Raw genomic sequence first — 27,006 nt, forward strand, 5'->3', positions numbered from 1 at the left:
CACATAATTTCCCTAAAGATCCCTAGAGATTGAAGAGGTATGGACTGGATGGGCAGAATACCCACAATGTAGTCTGAAGAAAAGGACCAAATGAAAACTCATGAAGTTCAAGAAAAGAAAGGTGAACTCCTGTACCTGGGGTGGAATGACACTATGCAACAGGACAGGCTGGGAGCTGACTGGATGGAAAGTTGCTTTTCAGAAATAAACCTTAGAGTCCTGTGGCCATCAACATGAAGGTAAGTCAGCAATGTGTCCCTGGAGCAGAGTAGGCCAACAGCCTCCTCAGCTGTGTTAGTAGAAGTCTGGCCAGCAAGTTGAAGGATGTGATTTTCAAGACAGCAACTAGAGTACTGTATCCCATTTTGGGCTGTCTAGAACAAGACAGATGTTAACAAATTGAAGGGAGTACAGTGGAACTCCATCACAGTGGTAGGCAGCTTGAGCACATGGTGTAAGAGCAGATGCTGAAACAGCATGGTTTCTTTAGTATGAGGAAGAAAAGGCTAAGCTGGGGGAAAGGAGGACAGGACAATAAATTTTCCATCTTAACTACTTAATGGGTAGCTACAAAAAGATACTCATACTTGGAGGTGCACAACAGAAGGATAAATGACAATGGACACAAGCTGCAATGTGGAAATCTCTGAATAAATTGATCAGAGGAAAAAAATTAGTCAAACACTGGAACAGGTTGCCCAGCATGACTGGCACTGCCATTCTTGGAGACATTAAGAAATCAACTGTATAAGTTTCTAAGAAACTTGGCATAACTTTGAAGTTAGCTTCGAGTAGAAGCTTGAACCAGATGACCTTCAGGGGTCCATTATAAAGTAGGTTATGACTATGTGATTCCACTGGACAGCCTTATCTCCATTTGCTGGGTAGTTGTGATATCCCCAAATCCTGTCAACTAATCTCTTCTTTTGATACATAGTTCCTCTCTTCTTAATCACATTCAACACACTGAACTTCTCTTTCTAACATGCCTGGGTAGTTAGGCAACTCTTTAATTCACTCTTTGTCCAGATACCTTAGTCCTTCATTTGTTGCAAAACAGGCCTTATATATGTTTATATTATGTTACAGTGTAATATTAAGCAGTTTTGCAAAACTGTTCTAGAAAACAAGAGCCTACCTCCTTGAAGTCCTCTTGGCGACATAGCCCTGTAGTACAGCTGAAGTATGAACTAGCATGAGTCACCTACACTTATGAAGATATTTGTAAATACACACAGAATAAAAGGTAGATACCACAGCTTTTGCTCCTATATTATCTTGAGATAAATGCATGTCAATAAAAGGGACATTCACTTGTGGGTAGGGTTTTGTCTTTCCTACATTCACCACAATCCCATATACTTTCTGACACCTTCTCTTCTTCAGAATTGTACTATTCCCTGTAAAACCTACAAACGTTAGATTTACATCTCCAGGGGTATTAGCACATGTTTCCCATCCTCAATCCACTTTGTGGATGCCAATCAAACTTTGACCATGCTGTATGTAGCACGCTGGGAAATGGCCCAATTCCTGAGATACTCCTTTTCCAGACTAATTCAGTTTATAGGATCTAAAGGTCTTGCACTACTGGCCACTGAAGTGGCCAGTAGTGTTTCACAGAAAGAATCTGCAATTTTAACATGAGAAGCTGTCTTCTCTTTGAAATAACTGGCATATTTACTTAGATTAAACCTGTGTGAACACATAACTGTGTGATTTCCACTATTCATTACAGGTAAAGGTGAGAAAAAGGTACACATATAAGCCAAGTGCGGTTGCATCTCCAGAAAGTGCCACAAAAGCACTAGCAGCAAAAAGCTGCAGAGGTCAGTGGTGAGAACTCTTGGGCCAAAGGTTGAATAGAAAAAAACCTTAGAGCTTTCAGCAACAAAATGGTTTTTTATTTTTTCTTTCCAGTTGTGTTTTCTGTATACAAAGATGCCTTGTTCCAGCACCAACTTCTCCCCAGCAAAACAGCTCACAGCCCCTGAACTGTGACTAACCGCTTGGGTCACGAGGGAGTAATGGCACTGTGATTAAATTCAGGAATATGAGACATGTACATGACAGTTTACACATACAGAGCAAGACAAGGGCACTGCTTTGATGCCCTCAGAATCAGTTAGTATCTACTTATCACAAACACATAAAAGAATGCTTTAGTCGAAGGAGCTGAACACATTTATGTGCTCTTACATGCTATATTTTTAAAAAGAGAACTGGTCGTATGGCAGCTAGTTAATATAAATAATTTTAAGACACTTGTTCAGATCCCACATAAATATATTAAGCTTTCTAGCTAATGAAATGGAAGTAATTAGGTGGGAATTGATGGGTCATTTTTTTCAGTCTGCCTCTGTTCTTAGAAGCTGAGTAGCTCAGAGGCGTAGGGAAGCAATTTGTTTTGGACTAATAATCAAAAATCATCTGTGTGACAAGCACCAGTGACACACCTGCTTAAAATGCAGCAATCTTGGTTACTTTTACATGAGTCACAGTACTGCAACACTGGAAGCCACCTCCAAATATTAAACTTGTAGGTGAGATGCTCATTAGGTGCATGTGGATACAGACAGGACTCAGCAGATCCATGCAACAATCACCTGAGTACTAAATATTTTGAAGTGAAGAAGCCAATTTCTTAAAGGTTTTTTCGTTATTTCTTCCGTATCATAGTGTAGTTACACAGAATGAGCCAACAACTAAAATACCTTCTGACTGGATATGTTCTCAATCTGTTTAGAAATCTAAGTGACTTTTAAAAAATACAAAGCAGAACTAGAGGAAGTTGTAGATTTTGGTATTTTGTTATTGATGAGATCAACACATGAAGTATCTGCTTGTCTTCCAGCAACAAGATGGTAGGATGTGACTTCTCCCTCCCCACGTGACTTCTAAAGGACACCAGTCCCTTAACTAGAGTACTTAGGTGCAAATTCGTGTTATTATTCAAATCCATTGATTTGAAATATGAAAACCAATGCAAATTCCAGAATTAGGGAACACCTACTCCGCACAGGAAACGGCTACCTTTGAAGAAGTGGTTAGAGTATCTCAGTGGAGGCCACAGCTGCACTTATTTGAATGACCTTGGAGCTCAAACCTGCTCACTTACAGCTGAATTCCACTGAAGAAGGAGCCAAAGAGTCCGATCATACCCAGGAATTCCACTCGACTCAGATTTCGGACAATATACTCCTCACAGACGTTGGAGATGCCGTATAGTGTTGCTCCGCCCAGTACTAAGAGATCCCCTATCAGTTTATTTTCACCTAGGGATAAACAGGAAAAATCAGAATGTTTTAAAACAACCATATCTTGACCAGAACCATTGCAAGCTCTTCCCTACAGATTTCAATCCTCAGTCACTAAGTAGTCCACATCTGGGTTAATAAACTGAATGCAAATATTCTGTCATTTTAACAATTTTCATAGAATATACCAGCAAATCTAGCAAAGGGAGAGTATATTCCTTGACGTAGAAAAAAGAATCAAAAAAATCCTGAAAAATTTGCTAAAAATACAGATACCAGGTGGCACTCTTCAGAGACTAATCCTTTTTACTTTATTATAATTTTTTTTTATTTTTTCAGATAGAATGTGACTCAGCTCTATAGAGCAGTTTGCATCTCTTCTTGAAATCTAACCAGATCAAAACATGTCCAGTACTTAGATGTGAGGCCAAGTGAAAAATTCTGTGTACCTGTGAAATGAGTGAAGAAATCATTACAACCCCAATATTGACCTCATTCTCACATGAAGCTGTTTGACATGAAAGAGGGGAGGAAGGATGGGGCGTAGACAGGGTGATGAAAATGAGAGATTTTTAAAAGAGGTTCAATTAACATAGCAGTACCTAATGCACGCAATGAACACCGAGATGTATTTTCAGGACCTCCAGGTTTATGGAGCTACTAAAATATTTTTTTATCAAAGACTGTTTAAAATCTTTTTAAGTCTTGGAAGCTTTCATTTTTGGGTGTTGGAGAGAGCTGCAGGGAGATTTGATCAAGATCAAGTTCCAGCTTGAAAACTGAGGCCCTAGCTTTGCAAACCGATGCATGACATTCCCTCTGCACATATGGCTTGTTAAATGATTTCTACAAGAGCTACAGATTCACAAAACTGTCAGATATTGCTGCTGAACCATATTCTGAAAGCCTGGACATAGTGGAATTTTCTTTGAAAAGGTTCAGCAGAAACGCTGCAGTACTAAACTAACTATTTTTCTTAAAGAAACCTTGATTTTTTTTAAAATACCTTGATTTATTTTTTACATTCCTGCCTTTTTAAGTTTTATTATTGTTGATTTGTAACATACACAGTGCAGTAAATAAAACTTGAAGCTAATAATTTGATAGGTTAGAAATTATCTTTTCAATTTTTTTTTTTAAGAAGTTCTTTTAAGCCTCCCGTTTTCGGTCCAAACTACAGGGCTGAAATTTCTATTGAAATTTATGACAATAAAAATGTGCATATGAGGGGAGACCAAGGGTTCATTAATCCAGTATCCTATCTCCAACACTGTCTATAAGCACCAGAAAAGTGTAAGTTATTTAGGAACAAAGAAGAATGGAGTAAAGTTTAAAATATTCCCAGTAATACTCTCTTAGTCTCCAACATTTTTCAGCTCAGATGTGGCTTCTGTGTATTTAGCAAACATTACTAAATTTCTCTTTCACATACTCATTCAGTCTCTTAATTTCTGTTTTGCATGTTTCTTGACTGACAGCATGCTTAGAATTGACCATTTATCTTTTAAAGATTTGGTTGGCTTTTTTTTTTTTTGCTTTTTAACCTTCTTTTGCAATTAGTCACAGAAGATGTTCTCAATTTAAAACAAGCATCAGCACTTTATAAAACCTCTTCATACCTGATGCGATTCATATTTCACATGGCTCCAATGATTCCTCACTGAGCTCACTCATTTGGTATTTGTTTCAGCTACCCACTGACACTACAGGGAAGTATTGCTGAAAAAGCTTTCGACCTTAGAGCTTGGTTGTGGTGAACTGCTGGCACAAAAATATCATCCTTTTGCATCTGTGAACCAGAGGCAGCTAAGAGGTTGAGCATTTTCATATGGATGGGATGGCCTCAAGCATCACATTGTGATGGCTCTCCCCAAAGTTTACTCATGCTGAGAGTGAGCCTCAACCTTCAGGGCTTTCCCAGAAGAGGGAGCCAAGATCTGTTCAGAGCACTAGTCTCTGACACTGGAACCTCCTCTGGTATACTCAGCAGCACAGAGGGGCTGAGGAGAGCTTAAATAAACAGGGAAGCACAGAGGGACTTTTATCAGCCAGTTCTCAGTAGATCAGGCATTTTCTGAGACGGAAGTTGCATTAGACCATCAAACTTAATAGATCTCGAGGGATTCTTCTTTTATTTGTGTAAAGTCCATATATTTTTGGCCTACTATTAAGAAGTACTTTGTGCTTTTAATGGTGGTGCTGGATACCTCAAAACTACATTAGTCATCCTATAAGTTTATAACTGTAGGAAATATTTAAGAATTACTCTGTATTGACCCTCTCCATACTGCTGAAGACTTCATATACTTTTATCATATTCTGTCTCTTTCTTGCTTTTTCTGAGATGGAAAGTCCTGGTCTGCCTACAGTCTCTCCATCCTGAAGACATTTTATGCCCTTGAATGGCTTTCTCAACTTTCTCCATTGCTTATATAGGCTTATTTTCTTTTTATTTCTTTTTGAAATGCAGTGACTAGAGTAGTACTCAAGAGGTAGTGCATCAAAACTTTACATACTGGCATAAAAATGTTGTAAATTATAATATTGCTTTCTTTCCTAGCAATTACTATTCTCCTGGTTGTCAAATGTCTTTTCTTTGCTTCCTTGAGAGGCCAAGACTTTGGAAATTTCCCCCAAGACTGAAATATCATTATAGACATATTTTCATGGAGGTAAACTCCTCGTGCATCTACTGGTTTCATTACGAAGGAAATATGTTGTATTTGACCAATTTAATGGTGTAAGTCATTCTTCAGAAGGAATAGCCTGATAAAATAAGCTTTGCATTAATCATTGTAGCATATTTAATGTTCTCTGGAAGAAGAAGTCATATAGTTAAGAGAGGACTTAAAATGTTTTGGGAACTAGTTATAACACTACAGTGTAACACACGTAATTTAAATATTAATTGTGTTCTGACATAATTTTTTTCACACTCTCACTAGGTCTCTTTGTCACATGTTTACCTTAACCCTCATCATTAGGAGGTGTTTCTCTTTGCCTTTGTTTGTAATTACTGATGATTATAATATCTAAAACCAGTCTTAATGTGTCCCATTTTAGACTGAACATACACTCATACATATATTAATAGGGCTGATGTGACTGTTTTTCAGAGATAGTGGTAAGCCAGAGCTGTGAAGTGCTTTGAAAAACCTGGAGGAAACACTTGGACCTCTGTGGCTTAGACCCCTTGTGTACTACAGGAGCACAAGTACCAAGGTAACCCACGAGTTCAGAAAAGTGTTAATTTATTGTATACTTGGCACGTAAGGTGATAGAGCACTAAGTATGTGATAGTAATTGCTTTTCCAATTGAGTAATGTGCAAAACATCAGCCAGGATACAATAAAAAGAGGTAAACTACCATATATTTATTGAAAATTGAGATCATGTGTGCACATTATGCCTAATTCCTGCAGATATTTTGGAAAATACCTGTTAATCTCTCAGTAATGCATTTTAAATTCTTGTTCCCTTACTGTAAGAGTTGGTAGACTAAATTGCCTTATGCAGTAGGTGTAAAGCAGAGCCTTATGGCTTTTCTAATACAGTAAGTAGTGTGGTCAACAAGGGCACACAGGTGTCAATAGATCTCGTTCTCTATAATATAAACAGAGAAGTTTACTGAGGACTACTAAAGCATCATTGCTTTTGGTTTCTTCCTTTCTTTAGTTTGCCCAGTCCTAGGAAATATCCTATAAATGGTGTAGAACTCTTTAATGAAGAGTTTCAATAATTTTCTTCTTTTTCACCAATGTTTCTTTTTATTTGTATAATTTTAATGTGTAGTTTTACCCTTTCAGAGAAATTAAACCAGACAATCTATTTTACTCTGTTAAAAATAACATCATTATTAGCATCATTTTGCCATGAAAAAAAAAAAGCTGCAGGGTCTCTGTGCAGCAATAAGCATGGACACAGTCTTCCACGTGTAGTCCAAATGAAAAGGCAATAATGCATGTTAGCAGATTTTTCTGGACAAATTTACCTAACAGCTGTACCCAAGCTTTAATAATGAATTATGGCAAATAACATCTAATTATTGCAGCTGGGTGGCAAAGTGTCAGTGTTCTTCAATCTGTTCCTTGTCTGCTGAGGTCCACTGCCCCACATGCTCCTGCTGGATCCACAACTCATCCACTCTAGCATGTTACTCTCTAGATTACTGGGACACAGGATGTTTCTTCTGGAACCCAGAAGGGTTGAAATCTCAAACCCTCTGAAATCAGTCATTCTCAATACAGCTTTGGCTGGCCAACTAAATAGTACATTCTTGCCTTTTTAGCTGGGACAGGACTACTTCTGGATGATACCAATGAATTAAAGGTCTTCATTGAGAGTAAAGTGCAGGGATAAAAGGGGGCAGGGAGATGCAGTGAGTATTGTCATACACTTTGTTGTTCTATTTAGTAGCATCCTGGCAAATGCAGTTCTTACAGCACTTGCATTTGTATTCAGAAAGCTGAGTCAAGAATTTTAAATCCCTGTGTATTATGCTCAGCTCACAATTCAGTGCTTTTAATTAAGAATGAAAACTGTGCCTAATTGACAATCTTTGAAAAGAATTTCCAGCCTTCCCACATCATTTGGGTTGGCACTAGAGAAATCAATGTGACAGGGGAAGTTGATCGATGAAATCTAACTCTGTCTTGTCTGCATTAATAGCTACACACACATTATTCATTTGATGCCACACATAAAAAAAGAACATTTTACACACAAGAAAGTTCTTTTCAACAAAGATTCAGGCAAATCCTAAACTTTACTCTGAGACTGTGTGCAAAACGCAATTGGTAGTATATAAGTTCAGTGTCTTTTAGTATCTACCCAGTGACCCCACCCCTACAGAAAAAAGCAAGTAAAGTTGAGAAGTAAGAGCACACAGTGGATGTGAGAGATGCTTATGACTCAGAGATGTAGCCAATTTGGAAAGGAAGCAACTGAGGTCTGCAGTTAAACAACTAAGCCAAAAAAGAATGAAACTACAAATATTTAGCTTGTCCCCCCAGTTTGCCCAGAGGGTGACCTGTGTTGCAGGGCCCATAAAGTCTGTTTGCAGCAGTGCTGACTTGTAAGTGTTGACTCATTTTTGCTCTCTTTCCCTTCTGACAGAGGCAACTTCGAACGATGCAGTGCTTTGGATACGTGAAGGCACAGGGTTTCTTGACAAATTTCCTCTCTTTTTGACCCCAATCTGACACATTTTGGTCAATGGTTTCTCTGGGTAGAAATTGGCCACACAACCCATACATCCTTACTTACCTGCTCCTTGCTGTCTCCCAACAAGGACATCTGCTCCTGCCATGCAGCCCATGCCCAGAATGCAGACCACAATCCCAATGAAATGTACTGCCTTGTATCGTACCAGTAAGAAGAACCAGGACAGAAGTATCACCACTGGGATGACAAAGCAGTCTAGAAGCTGTCACGAAAGAGAGAAAAAAATCAACAAATCAATCTGCAAATACTTTTCCCTAAAATAATAGGATAGATTTCAGCAGAGGAAAGTGAGGGACGCAGTGTTATTTAGTTTGTAATAGCACTTTCTACAAACAGAAAGCATATTGAAGTGGTTATGTCATTCATCAGACAGAGGATAAGATAGTTCACAACTATTCCAGAAACTCGGGAGAGCTGTTGCTCTATGATAAGGCTCAAAAGTACCACCTTGCTTTTTGGTTCAGATGCATATTTCAAATCCATGGGAAGAAAACCTGGGCTAAAAAAGAGCCACACCACTCCATCTGGTCCTCACCTCTGGTGATTAACAGACAAAGACTGAGGGCAGTTTTCCTGCAGTCTAGACATATGTTTTACTTCAGTCACTTCAGTCCAAATAGTAGGAATGTTCATAACACACAGGTTGACCAGATTTATTAAATCTGGCCATGTAAATCAGGGGTTTTCTGCATGCAGCATGCTTATGAAAAATCTGCCCCCTGTGGGGTCTGTTAATTCTGTGAAAATAGAGTTCCATATGCCTCTGAAGAGAAAAAAACAAACCAAAACCCAAAAATCACTGTCTGCAGTGCAAGAAACTCAATCTTCTTGCCAATAGACCCTTGGAATGAGCTTTCTCAAAGAAATGTTGTGAAACACCATCTTTAATTTGTGGTTAGTTGTTTTTTTTCCCGAGACATCCAGCACTAGACCCAGAGAACCTGTGACAAAAAAAGAAATGCACCGAATGTTTGTAAGGGGACCTTGAGATTTTCAAATTAAAATATATTTTAGAAACTACCAGTATGTCAGCTGAAAACAAAAATCCCAGGTAAGAAACACCCAAAGAAGCTTGACTTCCTAAAAGAATACAGCTAATTAAGAGTTGTGAGTCTGTGGACTAATAATGGGATTTAACAAATTGTGCAGGCTACACTACTGTTCAGTGCCAATTGAAATAGCATGGACCAGAGCTACATGATTGCATCTTCTTCCTAGTGAAAATTTCTGGAACAACCAAAGGACTAGACTGTTTCCATAACTCTGGAAAACTACTTCAGATGTTGTTACCTTGATTTTAGGTAATGCAATTTGATTTTTCTTTCCTTTGGGCCTATTACATGTTACTTGCTTTCTCAGTATGATTTACCACTAATCACACTGTTATCAAATAAAGATCACATCCCTTTAAACTTCTTTGCCCATCCATGTGTTATTTGAAGAGAGAAACATTTTTGTATGATTTCAAGAACTTTATTGCTTAGAAAACTATTTTTTTACATAGATACCTATGTAATAAATATTAAATCCATGGGATCAGCAAAAATGTAAAAGTCAATTTTTGGACTAAGGATAATTTCCCTGAAAATTTATTTGAAAAACAAGTGTGCACAGTGGAAACCCATCCATTTCAAAGATTTTCCAGACAGTGAGAGGCAAAGCCTTCAGAAGATAACCAGTTCAGCAGTGGGACCATGTGCTCTTGGGAGGCTCAAGCCATTCCAAAGAGGTGCAGAACAGAACAGGGAAATTACAAACGGAAATGCTCCATGCTAAAAGCAGGTTCTGCATTTAAAGTTAGAGCTAATCATCTAAAAGTCATGGTTAGGCCTCTTTACAGTGAAAACTTTCTCCAGCAGTCCTAAAAATGCCATCCTCCACAAACCAAACACAAAAAGCAACAAGGTCTGAAAGAACTGTGACAAGCTCCTTTGGCTGTATAGGGCGCCTGCTCTGCCCCTGCAGAGCCTGTAGCACAACACAGCGTGTACCCCAGCTCACACTGGGTAACCAGGCTTCACAAAGACATGCATATGCAACATATCACATACACAAGAACAACTTCAGAAGTCGTGCAGCTGAGAGAAGCCAGCTCCTGGGGTAGGGAGGGCTGGTGGTAGGAGTACCAGGCATACGCACTAAATCCTGGCACACGGTGTGGGCAGGGTGGCACACAGCCTTCTGTCACTGGAGGGAGGAAGGGGGCTCATCTAGCCAGCACAGATGGTCACTGTTGCATGGATAACATTCACCGCACATTTCTCATGCACTGCAGATTTTTGCACTTTGCCAGCACAGCCCTAGCACACATCTGAGGGAAGTGCACTCTTCAGTGTAACCTATGGGATGTGGACACAGCTCAACACCTACTCTCTCAATCCACACTCATGTCATCATGCCTGCACTTGCTGCATGTCTGCTCTTCAGCAGCTGCACTGGCACACACTGTACCTATCATCTCTGCTGAAGACAGAGGGAAGGTGGTACCAAACAGTAAAGGGTCAGGTACTCCTTACACTGCTCACAGCTATCCCTGATGGTTTGAATGACTCCATCTCATTCCCTCCCAATCTAGCATTGAACAGGTGAGCTTAACTCACTGTTTTCTGACCTCACCACAGTTTTCTACTACTTAAAGTGTGGCTACAAAGAAGATGGAGGCTCTTTTTTTAACAGAAGTCACATGGAGAATCATAGAATCACAAAATTATAGAATGGTGTGGGTTGGAAGTGATCTTGAAGTTCATCCAGTTCCAAATCCCCTGCCATGAGCAAAGACAGCTTCCACTAGACCAGGCTGCTCAAAGCCCCATCCAATCTGGCCTTGAACACTTCCAGGGATGGGGCATCCACAGGTTCTCTGGGCAACCTGTTCCAGTTCCTCACCACCCTCAAAGGGAAGAATTTCTTCCTAGTGCCTGATGTAAACCTGCACTCTTTCAGTTTGTTTAGTTTAAAGCCATTGCCCCTTGTTCTATCACTACATGCTCTTGTAAAAAGTCCCTCTCCATATCTGTCATAAGCTACCAGGTGACCCCAGGGCCTTCTCTTCTGCAGACTGAACAATCCCTGTTATCTCAACCTTTCCTCATGGGAGGTGTGTTTCATCCCTTTAATCATCTTTGTGGCCCTCCTCTGGACTTGCTTCAACAAGTCTATGTGCTTCCTGTGCTAAGAGCTGGATGCAGTACTCCAGGTGGGGTCTCACAAGAGCAGAGTAGAGGGAAGAAAAGGGGCAGCGGGTACAAGTTGCACTGGGAGAGGTTTCATTTCAATAGAGGAAAAAATTTTTTTACACTAGGAACAATCAATCATTGAAACAAACTCCCCATGGATGTGGTAGAGTCCCCATCACCAGAGGTTTTCAAGATGTGATTGGACAGGATGCTAAATAATCTCATCCTCGCTCCCTTTCCCACAAAAAGTTGGACCATGTTGGAGATCTCTTCAAAGCTGAGCAGTTCTATAAGTATAAATTGTTTAAGGAGTTTAAAAGTTACTTGTACCTGCAGCGTGTGTACTTTAACATGCAAATTCCCTCTAAAAGTCTTCTAGAGGCAGATTTTAGAAATTCCTCTCATTCTATAAATATTTAAACATAGCTGTGCTTTCAAGTATGTGAATGCGTGTCTTTTAAGCACTAACATGAAAGGATGCATGAACAGAACGTGTCACAAATAAACAATGCTGATAACAGCTAGAAAACACCTCTTTGGGGCTGGCAGTCCAAAGTCTAATCCACAAATTGCTATCTGGAATGCTGCAGTATCAACAGATACAAACATGAAACGTAGGTAATGTTCACTGACAATATATAATTCTTCAGTTATGCTTAATTTATACCTATATTTAAACAATGGGATGGACAGAAATAAATTAGGTTACTACAATACAAGCAATAAGATAACCTAGTACATATTGCTTAACTCTTTTTCAGGTATTGCTTTACATTTCATTTCTCACGGACTAAATTTGCTCTGCCTTTGTTTTTTTCTTAGATAAACCTGTATAATAGAAGAAAAAATGCTTGTGTATTCTACAGACAAAACACATGAAATTGAGGATTACCTCACCTCCAATAAGGCTTTTTTATTAGTGATTTTTTTGCATTTTTCTTTCCTTTGTTTGTTATTAGTTATTTCAGCTAATTTAAAAATATAATACCTAATTGCAATTTTTCTGATTACAAAGCTTTCACAGTAACAAAGATAGCTTATGTGTAGCTTGAATTTCATTTGTAGTACATAAAGGTCAGTTGTTTATCAATATTTCTCAAAGAATAATCTTTGATATTTTCTTTCTTTTTAATTGCGTATTCAAAAGGTACTGCCTATACTCTGTCACTAAGTTAAACTAATGAGCTATCTGATTTCAATCAACATTCCTGTTAATCACAGAAGTTATTAGATCTCACTAACCTAAAAGAAAACATATTTCCTATGTTGCCATGGGTGGTGCAGACCATGTTCTTTGATGCTTTCTTCAGTCACATCTCTGAATAGGGCAGCTTTAGAAGGCAGGATACAAAAATATATAATCTATTGATAGATTATTATTTGACTCTAAAAGATATCACATTGCATATAAGACTGTCAATGAAACACAATATCGACACATATTTCCTCTGATTACTTGTTTGTTAAATTATGTTGACTTTATTACACTTGTGAATCGTAGAAAAATACTGTCTCGCTAACAGTAAATATTTAGTCTCTGGTCTCACAAATTCAGCATGTGTTTGCACACCTATAGCACAAATGTACTGTTAGTCATTGGAAAGGAGAGCTGGAAAGCTTTAGAAGAAAGGTCTGTAATATAGAAGGTGAACTGCTGATCTGCAGCGATATCAAAAAGAAAAAAAGCTGGTCAGCAAACTCCCTATGGGAACAGCTGAGCTGAATCTTCCTTTTTAAATATTCATTGGATTCCCCCTCCAGTTATAAGCCCTTTTTTTCACATTAGGAGTTTCTCATTAGTGCTGCCCTCCAGCAAAGCATGCGAAGAATCAGCTGCACCCGCTACTTAGCCTACTCTCCAGGGCAGAGGGATCAGTAAAATCAGTGTTGTATCCATCAGACATTGTATGGTAAAACGCTCATGATGGATACAGAATTTCAGCATGTAACCAGGAAATTTTAACACAACAGCAAGTGCTATATCCAGTAAGAGACACACTTGCTGTCATTTTCTTTGTTCTTTCAAAGGAAAGAAGGGTTTGCTGCCCATCCAAGGGCTTTTTCTCTTCCAGTTTTCACACCACCTTCACAATATCATACACACTTGATTCAACTGTACACAAGCAGATGAGATGTGAACCCTCACAGAGATGGCTATCAGCTGCCAGGGGAGGTGTGTGGCAATTATGCTGCCCTGTGACTGAACAGGAAAGGTGTGGATGCTGGCAGCATCTCTGAAAGGGTTATTTCAAGCAATTCAAATAAAAAAAGGAACACTGTTTTTACCTTTCATGTTTCTATTTGCTACCTCATCACAACATAACCACTTTCTTGCATGGTTTTTCTATTATCACAAAATTAATGTAAAACCATTAACTTTTCATTCAGTCAAAATGTATGGTACTTTGGGTAGTGATATTGGTGAAAGAATCTGTTAGTGATGTCATTTGTATGAAAAAAAATGTACAAATGTTTATTTCCATGATGTAGAAAAAACAAAAGCCAGAAGACTTCTCCCAATCTGAAATCTCTTTAAATCAGCATTTTGCCCACAAGATCTCTGCTTCTTTCTTGATGCTTCTAGAACTGTCCTATCAGTTTCTTTCATCTGTTCTCAGTATTTTCTTTTCTTCCTGTGGACAAGGAAACTCACTCAAAAGTCTGACTAGTGAAAGACCTTCACCTCATTTGACTTGTGTGTATCAGAACCTGAGATGAGGATTATCACAACTTCAGCTTTCTGTCTACATAGAAGAAATTTAGTGGCTTCTTGAAGTTATGTTAAATAACAGGTAGTGGCCACATGCAACCCACAGTTCCTCTGCTCCCAACTCTCTACACAAAGACATGCTTTATGACCAACAGGAGTAATCACATCTTGATTTTTTAAAAAAAAAAAACCTCTTCAACATCTTGCCTCAAGACATGAACTCCAGCTGTGCTTATACAGGATATGTTCAAATACCAGGAAGACTGACCACAGAAACAGTCTTTGCTTTAATTAACTTCTTCCTCTGATTTTACATACCACTGTCAGAAAAAGACCATTCTAACCCAGCTCTTTTCTGCATTAAAAAAACTCCTATTTTCTGTTTTGCTTCTAAGTAAATTGACTGGATAATGGCTTGGGAGACCATTTTCTCAAGGTTACTCATTAAAAACTTCTCCACATCACCAGCTGCTGTAAACTATGTGGGGGATTAGATCCTGGCCTAGGAAAAATCGTGGATTATCTCCTGCAGAATAACCTCTCCTTTTGCATGTCACCTCTCAGAATATGCAAAATGAGCATAGAATGCAAAACCTCTGCTGTTGTAATGGGCACAGCTCCACGATTTTAATGAGATTTTGCATATTTATGTTAGTAAAAAGTTTGTCTCTCGGTGAATTTTGCCAGTAGAAGCAGGAAGTCAGGATACTGGGAGCTCTGTTTACTCCAAACCCACGTACAGAGAATGTGGATACTGTAAGGGCTTTGCTTTGCAAAGCACAGGTTAAAAGACAACCATAACTCAAAGTGTGATAGTAAATCAGATACAAGATGCACAGCACAGACCCTCACAGTATAAATGTACAGTATGCAACACTTCTGCAAAATGCTGATCTGCAAAATTTAGTAACACTGCAGCATTTCCTCATGGCCCTGAAGCAGATCAGGAAAGTATGGTCAATCTTTACATTCACAGGAGGAGAGGAGGAAGGGAAGGAATGGAATTAATCTCTGCTTTTGAGATATTTCACATTAGCAGCCACTGGACAAGGTGGATCAACAACTTCAATATTGCACATCCCCTGCTCCTTTCCTCCCAGTTTTGCTTCAAAATTATTTAAAATCATCTGCCTCAATGTACTTTGAGTCTTCAGGGACCAAGAACAAAGTAAATTCTATTGCCATCCAGCTCCTATAACAAGCACTTACTGCTGACTCCTTTCCTTTTCTGGTGGCAGTTGTTGAGATATGAAAACTGCCAGAGGTAATTGGAAGTATGATGTACTGCTGAGCCTCATAGTGATCTAAGAGTAGTCGAGAAGATCAGCATCATTGTCTTACTGTCTGTCTCCTGGTCTCTATAAATCCCAGCTTTTACTACCTTTGTTTTCATCATGCCAATCAAATACTTGATTGCCCAAGGAATAAATTACCAGATAAATCACTATTTGGAAGCATAGCTCTCTCTTTGACAGTGCCTTATTTCTTGTGACATTGTATCCATATTCTACAGTACTACTATACAAGGTATTGAAGAAATAATCTTTGTGATTCTTTGTGATATCATAACATAGAAAAAGAACAACATCACCTCTAGAGAGTGCAATGCAATAGTGTAATATACAGATGGATAGAACACTATATTGCAACGAGGAGAGCTAATTAATGTGAGGAAAATGGGGAGAAGGAAGAGGGCAGTCTGCTTCAAAACTCAGCCTGGTATGAAAAGAAAGCACTTAACTGGCAGCAAACGTTACAAATGTTAGTATCATAACAGGCCTAGTGGAAGACATTATGGACTTATAGGATGTATGTGTGTGGTACACTGTAAATGCAGTACAGGGAAGTTGAAGTCACAACATAATTTCAGGGAAATTAAATATCTAGATCTAAATGGACTGCAATAACTGCAATAACTTCAGAATCTTTTAATTCCCTCTGGGGGAACTAATTTTATCTGCTGTATAAAAGGTGTCTCTAACAGTATTTAAAACATTTTTCTTGAATAATTATTAAACCTTCCACAGACTGACACCAGGGTTGTTTTAAAACCCATTAGTATAAATATGAGAAGCAGTCCTGAAAGTTAAGTATATAGGTTTTAAAACAAGCCCATGGGATCAGATGCTAGTGTACAAGTGAGTGCTTAGTGTACTTTCTGTACCTGCTACAGCTGACTTGCAAAAAGGCTGCAAAATCTACTGCAAGTTAGAATAATACATCAAAGAGAAACTAAAGATTATTTTGCATCTGAGAATCAGGACACATATGTCTGATAGCATGAAGTGTGACTTGTACTTCTCTAAATACATGGTTTTGTATATCAAATGGATCCATCAACAAACTACTGAGCCTTTTACCTGGTATATTCAGTTTTTTAAATGTACCTGTAGGGAACAGTCTTCAGTTACTAGCCTGAGCATTTGCATGGCTGTGGGAAGCTTGAGTTTCAATCCCCTCAGCTGAGATGGAGTTAAGCCCTTTCTGTGGGCCACTGCTTTAAAATGTGACTTTATGCAACATGTAGGTCCACCCTTGCAATTTAGAAAGCACACGAGGCTTTCTGCAAGCACTTGAGGCATGCTAAGATCATATCTAAAAAATTGAGTACACTGGGGTACTTCGGTGCAGGAATACTTAGCTTTTGAATTATTTCCATCAACAGAAAATCCCTCTGGGCATGCAGAGAAACAGAACCTAAAGCTACCAAAGAAAAAGCAACTTGATATGTTCAAACACATGTTTTCATGTCCCAGGATTGTACTCTGAGCATCAGGTTTGTACACATAAACCAACGGATGTTAGATGTCCATGACATTTTAGATATGTAGACAATCAGGTGTGGGTTTCTTGGATTGTTCCATTAAATCTAGTTGTCCCTGAATTGCACTGTTGGTACCTAAAGAGTACCTTGGATTTTATCCTTAGCAACTAACCTACACTTATAACTGAAACATAAATAGTGCATTGATTTTCAATCTAGTTTTTATGTCACCTAATTTATAAGGGAGGTATTTTAGTTGTTTGTTGGGTTCTTTTCTTAAAGAGGAAAATTATGCGTTTCTAGGTTTCACAGTACTTTGTTTTCATCTTATGATTAAGCTGAGTGCCACATTCTCAGACAGTAATTATAGAGTACACGAGGTTTTGAAATAATCAGAAGCATGTCCAAAAGTAAAGGTTAGGTACCATATTCATCTCTGATTTATGCCTATGTGTCCTTGCTCACTGTGATTCTGAAGGCATGCAGTGAAAGACATATAGGAAGGTTTATTAGAAAATCCTTGTTTTCCAGATCAAAGCCAAAAGAGAATCTTGAAGTAAAATATAGGAAAAACTTGTGTGTGAAACAGTGTGGAAAAGTAGGCTGCCATTTTCAGTCTGTTCCTAGAACCATGATGAGATAATACCAAATATAAAAAAAAAGATGGAGTATAAACTAAAAACTGACAGTTTCAAGAGTTTAAAGCTACTTGGCAAACAAGGTTGTTGAATGCTTGGAGATTTTTGGTGAAGCTGAACTCAAGGTAACTGCAATATAGGTATATTTTTACCGTTAAACATTAGTATTTTGCTGGGACCAGTGTAATGATTTTTGCCTAAAAGCACCACAAGCACAGTACACTTGCATGTTGGTTTTGCAGAGATGTCATGTGGGAAAAAAAAAATGCTCTAAAACTGATTTTCTACTGAAATGGTCCATGTACCCCCATATCACCGCTATAAAAATACCTCAAGATTTCTCATTTGCTGAAGTGACAATTTCAAGAACTCTTGTATTTTCCCCATCAAAAAAGCCTTGATGTACAGCTCGTTGAGTATAAAGTCCCTCAGAATTGACATGAAGGGCTCGATTCTCAGCCAATGTATACACAGGCATAGTTCCCACAGCCTTCAGTCAAAGTCATGCTGATTTGTGGTAGGTAGCAATAGTTTAGTGGGTCTCAGTTCTAAAAGGATTTGAACATTTCTTGCTATGTGCCAGCAAGCATTTATGGCCTCACAGGTAGTGCTCCTGCAGGAGATGCTCTTGAGAGAGTGGTCCTGTTTGTTTCTTCTTCAGGAATCAGATTCTAGAAAAAGCTTCCCTTTTTCATCTTCTGATTTTCATTTCTTCAGTCTTCATTCCATACCATGACACACTTTGACCAACGCTGAATAACCCCCTGAGCTGCTTCTGTTTCATCTTTAAACGAAATAGGGTGTTTGGCTGCATTTCAGAAAATTTGTCATTTGATTCAACATCTTAATGCATTACCTCATACTTGCCCTGTTCTCACCATATCTTGGGGCTTGTCACTTAGAAGCTCACTCATATGAAGGTATGAAATGAATTTAAAACACAGCAGGTATTCCCAGTCACTCCACATGTATCCGAGCAATCGAGGACAACTATGGGAAAAGGTGACATTTATTCCATGCCTGGAAAAAAGCTTGACAGCATTCGAGATTCTATCTCTTCCTTCTGTCAAGCTACATGGGAAAGAGATCTGAACGCTGTTGTAATCTTTATGTGGAAGAGGTCTAAAACTGGACATGATACTGTTTGTGCTCTCTGAGAGTTTTCCTGATCCACCATTCTTCTCTCTCTCAGTTTAAAAGAATATGGATGATTTCAGCTAACAAATTCCCTGTCAAGGCACAGGCAATGCCCTTGAACTCTCCTGTCTGCTTCCTCATCACACTGTAGCTTTTGATCTCTTACACTAAAGGCCATGCTCATTGCACTGCTAGTGTGAGGGTCTGCATCTACTGGAACTGGTGTTTCATGAGTCTGGCCAGACAAACCTCTGATATGTGCTTGTTGGTGGCTTTGCTCAGTCCACTGTTTCTACATGCTGTGAGTGAATCACGCTAAAGAAGCAATTCAGTTTGCTTTCCTCTTCAAGGCTTTTAGTGGGTATAAAATCAGACAGTGTGAGGTTTATGTGGATTTAAGCTTTATACTATGTAATCTGATCTGAAAAAGTGTTAAAAGCAATATTACATTGTCTAGGCATGTTTCAAAGGATTCTCAAATTCAGATTCTGATGGCAGAAGCACTTGTGAATATTTAGCATAAACCTCATATTCAAATTTCTTGAATTCATAGTTTTCTTCTATTTTTGCTTCTTGTTCAGCTAAAGCAGCTCAGTATCTTCCCATATCACTTTTCAACTATGGAAGATATATATTCTTAACTAGCTCTGATTCTGCTCCTTTTTTTCATTGTCTCTAATGCAAACTTCAGGCAAGTAAGGTGTAAAATACACCAAACACTACCTAGTGTTACTCTATATTTAAAGACAATGTAAAGAAGCAGTAGGTTTGTTTTAGAACAAGTAGCAATGAAGTATGCAATGATTTCCCAAGACAGACAACTTCAAGTCTCTTAAAAATGTTTCTATTATTCACTTCTCCACTAAACTGGAAGAAGCCTGATCCTTTTGCACCTCCACATAAAATATCCATGTTGGATCTTTGGAGAAATCACTACCCTAGTTTTTGTTCACTGCACATAACATTTTTGTTCACCACACATAACAGTCAGAATGTTTTTGTACAATTTGGAAAAATATTGAGTAATAAAAACAGTCCAATATAATAAAATGTGTCACACGAAAGACAGAAACAGCAATTAGCATTAGTTCACTCAAACTAATGGATACTAATCACTGACTCCATTGGACCTTTTATCTTATCTCAAAAGGGAAAATCCTTTTAGTCCTTACCTGTACACTGGTAAGAGTGGTGTATTGATAACATTTTTTAATGGATAACACTTTTTGATAGCTGCAATTAAGCTGTTATATAACATAACACATCTAAAGGCTTGCAATAAGACTTCTTCATCATAATACATTAATTTTACTTAATGACAACTTTTGCACTCTGATCTAATTATGGAATCCTAAACATCTTCTATTTGGTTTGGTTGGCAAGGCTGTGGTAGCAGTGGCAGCTACAGGGGTGGCTTCTCTGAGAAGTGGCTAGAAGCTTCCCCTGTGTCCAACAGAGCCAGTTGCCCCCAAGAGGGACCCACTTCTGGCCAAGGCTGAGCCCACCAACAATGGTGGTAGCACCTCTGGGACAACACAGATAAGCAGAGGAGAAAAAAAGCAACGCTGTGCAACAGAAACTGCAGAAACTTCAGGAGAGAGGAGTGAGAGTATGTGAGAACAACAGCTCTGAAGACACCAAGGTCAGAGAAGGACGGAGAGGAGGTGCTCCAGGTGCCAGAGCAGAGATTCCCCTGCAGCCCATGGTGCAGCAGCCGTGCCCCTGCAGCACATGTTGGTCCATGGAGGAGCAGAGTCCACCTGTAGCCCATGGAGAACCCCACATTGCAGCAGATGGGTGTCCCAAAGAGGCTGTGACCCTGTGGGAAGCCCATGTTGGAGCAGGCTCCTGGCAGGACCTGTGGAGAGCGAAGCCCACACTGGAGCAGGTTTACTGGCAGGACTTGTGACTCCTAGGGGGGACCCACACTGCAGCAGCCTTGTCTTGAAGCACTGCAGCCCATGGAATGGAACCAACCAGTTTGTGAAGAACTGCAGCCTGTGGGAAGGACTAACACTGGAGAAGCTGATGAAGAAGTTCTCCCATAGAAGGGACTCCATGCTGGAGGGAAGGAAGAATGCATATAATTTGATTGGTAATAAATTAAACTCATTTCCCCAAGTTGAGTCTGTTTTGGCTTTGACAGTAACTGGTGAGTGATCTCTTCCTGTCCTTATCTTGACCTACAAGCCATTCTTTATAATCTGTCTTTCCTGTCCAGCTGAGGAGGGAAATGATAGAGCAGCTTAGGTGGGCACCTGGTTTTCAGCCAGGGTCAACACACCACACACCTTTTGGAATCAGATCTAATTATGAAATCCTAAAAGAAATGCTTGTGTTTTTTCCAAGTACAATAAAAAGTGAGAAAAACATTTCAACTGACCTGAAAATATTTCCTAAAGGACCAAATTATGTAGATAATGCCAAAAATGTGATTATTAATGGTTTAAAACAGGAAAATAAAAAGATATTCAGAATGTTTTTGTAAGATTTGGAAAAATATTGAGTAATAAAAACAGTCCAATATAATAAAATGTGTCACACAAAAGACAGAGACAGCAATTAGCATTAGTTCACTCAAACCAGTGGATACTACACCACTGACTCCATTGGACCTTTTATCTTATCTCAAAAGGGAAAATCCTTTTAGTCCTTACCTGTACACTGGTAAGAGTGGTGTATTGATAAGCTTTGACTACCAGGTAATTGGCTTCTATATCTATTATCCCCAGGATCATGTACTTCCACCATCTCCTTTTCAAAATTGCCAGCAAGTTCTCTTCTCCTGTGGTAATGAACAAGAAGAAGTATGTGAGAGTTAGGTTTACATGCCCAGAATAACTACCTGTTGAGAGAAGTTATCTAGATCTCTCACATTTACACTAGGCAGTTGAAAAGCACCACCTATAAAGAGATACTGCAAGGAGGTGAAAGCTAACACACCCTATTTGTATAGCAGATATTAGAAGAGCCAGCCTGGCAAAGTAGTATGTCAGACTGATACTTCACTTAAGACATAAATACCAGCAAGAAAAACAAATGCAGCTTGAGCAGACTGGATATATGTTCTCACTTTTAGTTTTTTTATATATAGACATATATATGTACATACAAAATGTTAAATAATAGAGCAGTCTATAACATACATTTATACTTTCCATACACACTGGTAAATGTTGTATGTTGCACACATGATGCAACAGGGGTTTGCCAGAGAGGAAGATTGCCACTATTTGTAAATAAGATGGAATAACAGATCAGGAGAGTAAGAGCATCACATTTGGGCCTTATTCTGATCCCAGAGGTTCAAAGTATCAGGCTTGTTTAGAGAAAGGCTGCACTGAGATAGCTTTTTTGTGACAGGTTGCTCTGCTCCTAGGGTCGATTTCTGAAGCAGGCAGGTTTGCTGCCTTCTATGGGAACCCTGTCAATCAACAGTATTTAATCTTCACCACATAAAGACTGACAGTACAATACAGCCTGCAGATCAAACCCACAACTTTCAAAAGGTCAAAGCATTCCTCATGCTAGGCTAGGGATTATTATTGTTCTCCATTCAAAAGAAAACAGCTCATTAGTGAGGGTGGGCAAACCTGTAACTTATTTGCATTACAGTAAACTGAGATACCACTGTGAAAGGGGATGGACTGTGACTGAACACAGTATGACTAGAGGTCTTTCAGTGTCTGTAGCTTAAAATGGGATCTAAGTAGGGTTGACTTGTACTGTCAAAGTACCACAAACAGTATTTGAACTGTTTTGAAAGTTTTAAAGAAAACCCTACTATTTGGAGATTTGTTCATGTTGCTGTATCCTTTCTATGTGCCCATGATGTGATGGAAAATACAGAAGAAAAGGAACATTAATGTCAGTTCCCACCAAACTTGCTCAGGCTTCCCAAGTCTCCTTCATTTTCCTTCATCACAAGTGTCTTCACGCTCTTGTTCAAATAGACCTGGTGATATACAGGCTGCCATACCACAGCAGAAACAGCAGGCTCTCTATAGCACACGTATCTCAGGTCTTACAGATTCAAACACAGAAAAACAGACAATTACTTCAGAAGTTAATTCAGAAACCTTAGGTGTTAAATCTTAGTCCCATTAAGTGACTTGAATGGGCATTTACCTGAACAAAGCATCTGAATCATTTCATGTTTTTTCATTAACAGATGTTCACATATACACACTTCCAGTGGGATTTTATTAGACAACAACCTCATTATTTGTTACAGTGATAATGACATGAAGTGCAAAACTGTTAACACTAAAAAGTCTTCCTTCCCTTTTCTTCCTCTCTTCCTTCCTTGCATCTCTCCCTTCTTTTCTTTCTCTTTTACTCTCTTTCTGTCAGTAAGCAGCAGAAAAATAGCAGAAACAAGGTGGTGAGTAGGCTAATATTTAAGACACTGAATATAAATCATACCACACTTCCCTGTTACACCAACTAACAAAAGAACTCATGAGAAAGAAAATCCCATCTTTCAGATGTGAATTTTGACTACGTCTATGTTCTTTTATGATAATTTAAGAATGCAGAAAGAGGAATACTTTGGATCTTATTTCTTAAATTTATTTAGGGAGGTATTTTCAAAAAAGCATTTTAGATTAGATGTTCTAATTCCTATGAAAACCACACAGATATATCCTTTACAGGTATTTAAAGTATATCTCAAATTTTTATGCTGCCTTTAAAACATCAACTGGAAAAGATCAATGCAATGGAAAAGTGTTGTTAACATTTCAGAGTGATTCATCATTTTAATTGTAAAGAGAAAGTTCAAAAAACAAAGACATCAAGTTGTAGTCTTTCTTCAAACAGTAAAAATCCCACCTGAATCTGTTTTTGTTATAACAGGACCTCGATGGTACCTACAAAAGCAGAAAGAAGCAGTAGGCTCAAGAACTGCAGTGGCAATAGGTTATCCTAGCATGGACTATGGATACAACTCAAGGACTCTTGGTGCCTTTGGTTTGCCAGGGCTTTCTTCAATTTCCAACCACAGATCACTGTACTGCTCAGATGTGACCAAATAGGTTAGCTTTAAAAATTAATGTATGGCTATGACTTCAGGCTAATGAGTAAAGTTAGTGTTTCCAGGAACAGAAATTAAATCTTCTACGATTTTAACTGACATACACAGTTCTTTCTTTAGCTTTCTCAGTCCTTTTCTTTGCCAATGACAAAAATTTAGTAACTTATCTTTGATATACAGCTCCAAGATATTCCAAACTGCAGAAGATCAGTTTCAGCTGAGAAGGCTGGGCAGAGTAAAAAGTGACACCAAAATGAATTTATGCAGGCACTGTACAGCTCTGAAGAACATTGTTTAGCTTCACAGCAAGCATCTTTGTTTTGCCCAGTAGAAAGCAGAGTATGTATAGACATTTAGCATGACAGAAATAAACTAGAAAATTAGTTCCTGGAAAAAAGTCTTGTACAGGAGATGCATCTTTTTTAGTGTAACACATTTCATCTTTGCTTCCACTCCCTTGCTGCATCTCCTGCCTCTTAGAGTATAAGAAAGGTCTGGTTTCTGACCAGGGTCCCTCTGTCCACATTATTATTATTGTTCATCATTAACATATCAGTTGTACAGATCTACAAGGTTTACCAAAACCAGTGAACCGATGAGGGTACATCTGAGCCGATCACAAGTGGCGTTCACCAGGGCTCAGTACTGGGGTCAGTTCTGTTTAATATGTTTATCAATGATCTGGACAAGGGGATCAAGTGCACCCTCAGTCAGTTTGCAGACAAGACCACATTTAAAGAAGGTTGTAGTTGTAGTGAGGTAGGGGTTGGTCTCTTCTCCCAAATTACAAGAGATAGGACAAGAGGAAATGGCCTCAAGCTGTGCCAGGAGAGGCTTAGATTGGTCATTTGGAAAACCTTCTTCATGGAAAGGGTTGTCAAGCATTGGAACAGGCTGCCCAGGGCAGCGGTGGAGGGATTTAAAAGGTGTGCGGATGCGGCACTAAGGGACATGGTTTAGTGGTGGACTTGGCAGTGCTGGGTCAATGGTTGGACTGAATGATTTTAAAGGTCTTTTCCAACCTTAACAATGCTATGATGCTACAAAAAACCAATACATATTTAACATTGTTAATCTGGGGACTGTTATTTGTTAACTGCTCTCTATTTGTTTGGCAGTGTCACCACAATTCATAGAAGGGAATGAATCACTTTTAAAGTGGGAAACTTTCTAGGGAGATAGGCACAAGGAAGATTATCATCTGCAGTGACTATTAGCCCAGTGCTATGGACAAAGCAAGGAAGAGGCAGGTGGAGTTCTGGTTTTGACATGTGAAATAAAGCCACCATATTCAAATGTCCCACTTTTGCAAAAGTGACCCTGTAGAAGGCAACATTGTAAGACAAGCTGGAGAAGGTGTGGAGCTGCCAGCAGGACAGGACCTCTGAACAGCAATCACAGATGGCAGGCATCGTTAGTGAATCAGACAACAAAGAGAAGTGAAATGGTAGTTAAGGAGATAAGTGGGAAGCCTTGACTTAACTCGGGAAGCCTAAAAGGAGAAGCAGAGGGAATTGAGAGCTTCATGCAGGGGCCTACATCCTGAACAGAAATAAACATTACCTTTACATTAAAAAAAATGAGGGGAACAAAACCATCACACTTACTTAAAACCAAAAAAAAAAAGAGACAATCTGGAGGTTTTTTTATTTCCTTTGATGACTACTCAAAGCAAACTAATTAATGACTTTTGAGTTGTAAGCATTGTAGGCCAGAAGAACCAAATGTAGATGCTTATATTTGAAGTAGCTGGTAAGGCATTTTAAAGCTGTTTTTTTAACCTGAATTGTTTAGAATGAGATACTGTGTTTTAAAATAAACATCTTTCCCACTGAATGTTAAGAGAAGAGAGATTCTGTCAGATCACGTGTTTTTGTTATTATCACAATAGGTCTGTGACTAAGACTTCCAGCAAGTCATATAAACAAACATTAAACCATAAGGTGTGCCAGTTAGTTTATGGGTAACATTTCCAGCAAGGCAAAGAACATACTGATGTCAGTGAACATGAATTTATGTAAGTGCACAGATTAATGACATCTTCAGACACTGTCATCTTTTGATGGAGATCCCCTTTCAAAAAACAAACTCCTAACTTCTGTCAGCACTTGAGCTTTTAAAAATGTGAGTCTTCATATTCAGTCTAATCCAATTGTAATATAGATTTAAAAGCAAATTGCCTGTCAAGAATGTTTCAAGATTCAGAAGTCTAACATATGGTTCACACAAACTCTCTCTTTGCTCTTTCTAGAATGATAGGTTTAAGTTTTACATTTTTTACTAATTTTGCAGTGAGACACACACTTGACAGTTATATACAGAGGAGTTCTCAGTGTAGGAAAAAAAGCTACAGCTTTGCATTTGCTGGCTCAAATTAAAAATCAACAAATAAGCTGCTTTGTAGAAGAGATGGTTTTACATCATGTAATAGGGATTTACCCCTGGGGGGTTACAAATTTAAAAATAAATTAGAGAGAAAATTAAAAGAGGCTTTAGCTGTGCAGTGTCTACCAAAATACATATATACATGTGCAAAAACCTTTTCACATTCACCTACACAGTGGCAGAGGTACAATAAAAAACCCCAACAGCCATTAAGACAGCAAATTTCCAATTATTTGTGTATGGGCTTGATACACAGGTAGAATAACAGCATTACTAGCCCAGAAAATAAGCATATTGCTTCTCTCTCATCTGCTGCAGTCTCTCTCTTTTAATTCAGATGACAACTTGCTATTTAGATCAAGATCATCAAAGGAGCTGTGCTCTCCTTACACTTTACAGAGTTTAGCAGAGAGACCTAAATGAGTGCAGGAGACTTGCAAGGGGGAAGCCAGTCTGGGGAGGGAGGGCTGCCAGGCATGCTGGTCCTCCCCTGTCTCTCACAGGAGTGCCAGAGTCAAGTGCTACATGGTAAAGAAGCAAAAGACTCTCAGAGGATGAAGATTATACCAGGATTTATTTATTATCTCTTTTATTTGAAAAAGAACCTTAATTAGGAATCAAGATTACAGGACAATTGTTTATATTTCATTTTCACCCATTCTAGTGACTCTAGCAAATACA

The 27,006-nt window shown here is 38.7% G+C and overlaps 1 protein-coding gene across 1 annotated transcript in view; it reads right to left on the reverse strand.

Annotated features, from left to right (window-relative positions):
• Window positions 1–27,006, reverse strand: part of SLC35F1 (solute carrier family 35 member F1) — a 237,384-nt gene that overhangs the window by 28,542 nt on the left and 181,836 nt on the right. The window contains exons 3-5 of the mRNA XM_064649684.1: window positions 21,563–21,690; window positions 8,523–8,682; window positions 3,119–3,275 (exon numbers count right to left, since the gene is read on the reverse strand). Coding sequence (XP_064505754.1) covers window positions 3,119–3,275; window positions 8,523–8,682; window positions 21,563–21,690 — 445 coding nt within the window. The remainder of the gene's footprint in view (window positions 1–3,118; window positions 3,276–8,522; window positions 8,683–21,562; window positions 21,691–27,006) is intronic.

The sequence above is a fragment of the Pseudopipra pipra genome, chromosome 3, assembly GCF_036250125.1.
Source record: "Pseudopipra pipra isolate bDixPip1 chromosome 3, bDixPip1.hap1, whole genome shotgun sequence".
NCBI classification, from domain to species: Eukaryota; Metazoa; Chordata; class Aves; order Passeriformes; family Pipridae; genus Pseudopipra; species Pseudopipra pipra.